Source organism: Cetorhinus maximus, chromosome 19 (assembly GCF_964194155.1).
Source record: "Cetorhinus maximus chromosome 19, sCetMax3.hap1.1, whole genome shotgun sequence".
NCBI classification, from domain to species: domain Eukaryota; kingdom Metazoa; phylum Chordata; class Chondrichthyes; order Lamniformes; family Cetorhinidae; genus Cetorhinus; species Cetorhinus maximus.
Window position 1 is genome coordinate 77097282 of NC_135897.1, and position 6000 is coordinate 77103281.

The 6000-nt window shown below is 42.5% G+C and overlaps 1 protein-coding gene across 7 annotated transcripts in view; it reads right to left on the reverse strand.

Moving 5' to 3' along the window:
* Window positions 1-3118, reverse strand: part of xrn1 (5'-3' exoribonuclease 1) — a 98744-nt gene extending 95626 nt beyond the window's left edge. For all 7 annotated transcript variants that reach the window (XM_078564194.1, XM_078564199.1, XM_078564198.1 and 4 more), the window contains exon 1: window positions 2553-3118. In XM_078564194.1, coding sequence (XP_078420320.1) covers window positions 2553-2627 — 75 coding nt within the window. In that variant the 5' untranslated portion in view covers window positions 2628-3118. The remainder of the gene's footprint in view (window positions 1-2552) is intronic.
* Window positions 3119-6000: the final 2882 nt, after the last annotated feature.

A 6000-nucleotide genomic window follows, 5' to 3' on the forward strand; every position in this document is an offset into this window, starting at 1 on the left:
GAAAGGGTTAGAGAATGTTTTAATTTGTTAGGAGAGGCCTATTACAAAGATTAAATGAGTTTTGAAAGGTACCCCATGGCAGAAAAAATGACTGAGATCCAAATTGCTATAGACTAGTTTGTGTTGTTTTGGGTACTAAGTTCATGTTCAGGCCCTCAACTGCTAGAGTTCTTTTGGCACTCATTACAAATGGAAACAGATCACTAACTTCCTGCTTCAACACATTGCAGAAAAGCAGAATTTGCTTTGTTTTGATTTTCAAATTTATGGTAAATGTAACTTCTGGATTATATACTCCCGAGTGTGACTGATTGGAATAACATACAGGTATATTCTCTTTCAATCAATGGAATGTGTTAATATTAAATGGAGCTTGTGTCCTGAGGATTTCACAGTCTTGCATCAGATTTGGCTGTGAAAAGGTAGTGTTTAAAATTGAACATAAGAAAGATAATAAATAGGAGTAGGCCATTCAGCCCTTTAAGCCCGCTCTGCCATTCAATGGGATCGTGGCTGATCTTCAACATTTTCCTGCACCGTATCTCTCGATGTTTTTAAATATGTAGAAATCTATTGACCTGAGCCTAGAACACACTCAATGACTGAGTCTCCACAGCCCACTGGGGCAGAGAAGTCCAAAGATTCACTACCCTCTGCTCAAAGAAATTCCTCCTCATCTCAGTCCTAAATAGCCTGCCCCTTATTCTGAGACTGTGTCCCCTGGTTCTAGGCCACCCATCCCTCCACCAAGCCAGGGAAAACATCCTTCCTGCATCTACCCTGTTGAGCTCTATAAGAATTTTCTATGTTTGAATGAGATCACCTCTCATTCTTCCAAACTCCAGAGAATAAAGTACCAGTTTATTTAATCTTTCCTCAATGGACAGTCACTCCATCCCAGGGATTAGTTTGGTGAACCTATGTTGCACTTCCTCTATGCAAGTATATCTTTCCTTAGGTAAGAAGGCCAAAACTCAAACATCACTGGTGTTTTAATCACACGTACGCAAAGTGTAGTTAGTGATTATAAAGCATTTTGTCCTTACAGGCAATTTTGATCATTAAAATTTTGAACATAAAATAACAAATGCTGCCTCTCCTTAACTTAACCTGGGAATAACAGACGCAGTGTTCCTGAAATGGCAAATTGTTCCGCTCCTCAAGTGAAAGCGCTGCAAATACTCAGCATGTCTGGCAGCATCAGTGGAGAGAGAAACAGAGTTAACGCTTCTGGTCTGCAAGTTCTAATAAAGGTCACGACCTGAAACGGTAACTCTGTTTCACTTTCCACAGAAACTGCCAGACCTTGAGTATTTCCAGCATCTTCTGTTTTCATTTCAGATTTCCAGCATCCACAGTATTATAGCTTCTGCCAACATCTTTGTCCATCAAGAAGTCATAAATAAATTGTGAAAGAAAACATATTGGACAAGATCAACTATTGTTCCAACAAATCAGATACAATTTACCCTGATCAAATGTGCCTCTGGGCGAATAATCACAAATAACATGAACAAACTGGTCAGACATGATATCTTACTCATATACATCTGTCGAATTGGAAGAGCAATTTATACATGAGCATGAGATCACAATGACTAAATTACATAACAAAGCATTTCCTTGGGTTACATAAATGTTACAATTTCATCAGTGAAAACATTAACTAATACTTTCTGGTCAGTATGCAAATACCTCTGACTGTGGCTGACAAGACTTTTATACATAGATTAATAAAAATAAATGTAGAAATAATTTCAAACATTTGTAAATGGCATATGCAGCTCAGGTAACTTGATAGCAAATCAAACCTAATTTGGGGACAATCAATTAAGCCAAATACACAAAAAGAGAGGCAAGATAGGTAACGTTACATAAAGATGACTAATCATTTTCACTATTGTATTAGAACTCTTAAAATTAATGGAACAAAGATGATTTGACAGCACTAGCAACACCTACAAAGGCAGAAACAACAGTATAGGAGAACGAAATATTAAACTGCAAAAGAAACATTCAGCTACAAATGCACATTTGAATTGTGACAAGTTTGGATTGCTGATATTACACAATGGTTGGCTGATAAACAAGGCACTTCAGCAGCAATAAACAACTCTGCTTCGTCTTGTGATTTTTAATTTGTCTACTTTTGAAAAGTTTTCACGAGGGTAACCACAAAACGATAAAAGCATCTCCCTCAAGCACTGGATTTGTTATGTTAAATAATAATAATGGTGTTGTTAGAAGCTTAATTCTAGCCAACGCCTGGTAATTGGGAGCAAGGATTTGAAGGTAAGGCTCAGGGGTGAGGAGCAGGGGGTTTAGAAGGTGAGGCTCTGGGGGCGGTTAAGGAGAGGGGCTTTGAGGGTGAGGCTCTGGGTTAAGGAGAAGGGGCTTCGTAGGTAAACTTCTGAGTTAAGGAGAGGGTTTAAAAGTTAAGGCTCGAGGTTGAGGAGAGAAGGTTGAAGGTAAGGCTCGGGCTTGGGGAGGTTTGAAGGTGAGGAAGAGCCCGAGATGGCCAATTCCTGGGAGGAAAGCGACCCCATCCTTACCTGATGCTCTTTCACCACTTGGCTCAGGCACGGATACCGTTCGCTTATCCAGCGATAAAACTTGGGGACGCCCATCGCCGCCGCTTGAGTTCAAAACAGAGGAAAGGGGGGGGGGGGGGAATGAGAAGCTGGTGCTGGTGGGCGCGAAGCAAGTCGCTGAGCCGGGTCTGTCCGGGGAGTCCGGGGCCCGGTGAGCCGGGTCTGTCCGGGATCCGGGGCCGGTGGGCCGGGTCTGTCCAGGAGTCCGAGGTCGGTGAAGCGGGTGTGTCCGGGGCCGGTGAAGCCGCCTCTCCCTCTCTCTCTCTCCCTCGGGCCTACGGAAGCAGCGACCTGTCCGGGTGACGCAACTCCAACTGGCAGCTCACTGCTGCCCGGCCCCGCTCACTCACAAAATGCCGGGATGTTGTTTTAAACTTTATATATTTTATATTAATTTCTCTTATCTTTCTCTTTTTTTTTATCCCCCTTTTTTTTAATAGTTTGCGGTTACTGGAGGGAACGGTGTCACCTTCATATCATTCCGGGCTGCCCTCCTCCTCCTCCCGGCCGCTGTGTCCCTCTGTTGTGAGTCCGCCCGACGCACAGGTTGGCGGAGACAAACCTTTTGTTCCGCGAACCATCTGCCGGTCCTACCCCCCACCCGCTTTCACTATTACCGCCGCAAAAAGAAACTCAACTAATGGACTTTTGTGAAAACTATAAATACTTCACTCCTTTTTCGCTGCTCAATGTGATAAACTTCTGTCCATTTTTAATTAAGTATCAGAAGTGCACCTCCTGTGAAACTTTACCAAGTACCTAGGTAGCAAAAGTAAATTATTGATTCATGCCCAGAGCAGAAGTATTGCCATTTTCATCTCATATAAACATTAATGCGACAAAAGAACACGTTTAATTGAAACATTCCTCTTCTGAGAAACTGATTTTTTGTTTTATCCTTTCATGGAATGTGGCATCACTGGCTAGGCAAACATTTATTGCCCATACCTAATTGCCCTTGAGAAGGCGGTGGGAAGCTGCCTTCACAAACCACCGCAGTCCTCATGCTTTAGGTACACCCACAGTGGTGTTAGGAAGGGAGTTCCAGGATCTTGAAACTGCGGTGAAGAAATAACAATATGGTTCCAAGTCAGGATAGTGGTGGTGTTCCCATCTGTCTGTTGCCCTTGTACTTCTAAGAATTATGCTGACAACCAATTTAAGATTGTCAGTTGGGCTGCAGTGCGGCGCATTTGTGTGTACTGGAAACTACATGCATTAATACACAGGGCCCTGTTCTTTGCAAATGGAAAAAACATGTACACACATTACAAAAACAAAAAATGCTGGAAAAACTCAGCAGGTCTGACAGCCTCTGTGGAGAGAAAGACAGAGTTAACGTTTCAAGTCCGTATGACACTTCTTCAGAGCTAAGAGAAATAAAAATGTGGTGAAATTTATACTGTTTAAGGGGCGTGGAGCAGATGAGGCTGGATAGAAGGCCAGCGATAGGTGGAGGCAAAGGAGAGATTGCCAAAGATGTCAAACAAAAGGTCAAAGGGGTGTTTGATGGTGGTGGTACTGGCTAAAGGAGGTGCTAATGGTGACATTAAGGATAGAAAGCAGAATGTGATAATAGCTGGAGTGCTTACCCTTGTCCGACTATTATCACATTCCGCTAGTACCACCACCATCAACACCCCTTTGAACTTTTGTGTATGACATCTTTGGCAATCTCTCCTTTGCCTCCACCTATTGCTGGCCTTCTATCTAGCTTCACCTGTTCCACCCCCTTTAAACAATATCTGTTTCATCACATTTTTACTTCTCTTAGCTCTGAAGAAGAGTCATACAGACTTGAAACGTTAACTCTGTCTTTCTCTCCACAGATGCTGTCAGGCCTGCTGAGGTTTTCCAGTATTTTTTGTTTTTGTTTCAGATTTCCAGCATCCGCAGTATTTTGCCTTTATGTACACACATTATGCCTGTTTCAGCTAAACAAACAGCAAGAGCAAGGAGGTCATGTTGAACTTGTATAAGACACTAATTAGGCATCATCTGGAGTAATGCGTCAAGTTCTGGGTGCCATACTTGAGGAAGGATGTGAAGGCACTGGAGAGAGTGCAGAGGTGATTCACAAATTGATTCCTGGGATGAAGAACTGTAGCTATGAGGATAGATTGGAGAGGTTGGGACAATTTTCCTTGGTCTTGTTCTCCCACTCAGGAGAACATCAAGAACTAGAGGGCACAGATTCAAAACAATTGGCAAAAGGACTAAATGTGATGTGAGGAAAAACATTTTCACCCAGAGGGTGGTTGAAGTCTGGAATAAACTTCCTGAGAGGGTGGTGGAGGCAGGTTCGATTGAGGTATTCAAAAGGGAATTGGGTTGCTACCTGAAAAGAGAGAATGTGCAAGGTTACATGAATAAGGCAGGGGAATGGGACTAGCTGGAATGCTCTTTCAGAAAGCCAGTGCAGACTCGATGGGCCGAATGGCCTCTTTCTGCACTGTAAAGATACTGTGATGCTGTGTGGTTAATGGATATTTTTTGGGCTGGAGGAAGTTTTGTAGTGGAGTTCCCCAGGTGTCAGTGTTGGGACCCTTGCTTTTTCTGATATATATTAACGACCTAGATCTTGCACGCATGGCATAATTTCAAAGTTTGTGGATGATACAAAACTTGGAAGCATTGTGAACTGTGGGGAGGATAGTGTAGAGCTTCAAAAGGACATAGACAAGTTGGTCGAATGGGCAGACAGGTGGCCCATGAAGTTCAATGCAGAGAACTGTGAATTATAATTCTGAAGGGAGTGCAGGAGTAGATGGACCTGTGTCTACATGTGCATAAGTCATTGAAGGTGGCAGGATAGGTTGAAAGAGCAATTAATAGAGCATACAGTATCCTGGGCTTTATTAATAGAGCATAGAGTACAAGAGCAAGGAGGTTATGTCAAACTTGTGTAAGTCATTTGTTCAGCCTCAGCTGGAGTATAGTGTCCAGTTTTGAGCACCGCACTTTAGGAAGGATGTGAAGGCAATAGAGAGACAGAAAAGATTCATGAGAATGGTTCCTGAGATGAGGAACTTCAGTTATGCAGATAGATTTGAGAAGTTAAGACTGTTTTCCTGAGAGAAAAGAAGGCTGTGAGGAGATTTGATGGAGGTATTCAAAATCACGAGTGGTTTGGACAGTTTAGGTAGGGAGAAACTTGTCCTACTCGTGAAAGGATTGAGAACAAATGGGCACAGATTTAAAGTAATTATTAAAAGAAGCAAAAGCAATGTGAGGAAAAACTTTTCTATACACCAAATTGTTAAGGTCTGGAATGCTCTGCCTGAGAACGTGATGAAGGCAAGTTCAATTGAAGCATTCAAAAGGGAATTAGACTGATATCGGAAAAGAGAGAATGTGCAGGATTATGGGAAGAAGGCGAGAGAATGGAACTAGGTAAGTAGCTTATTCA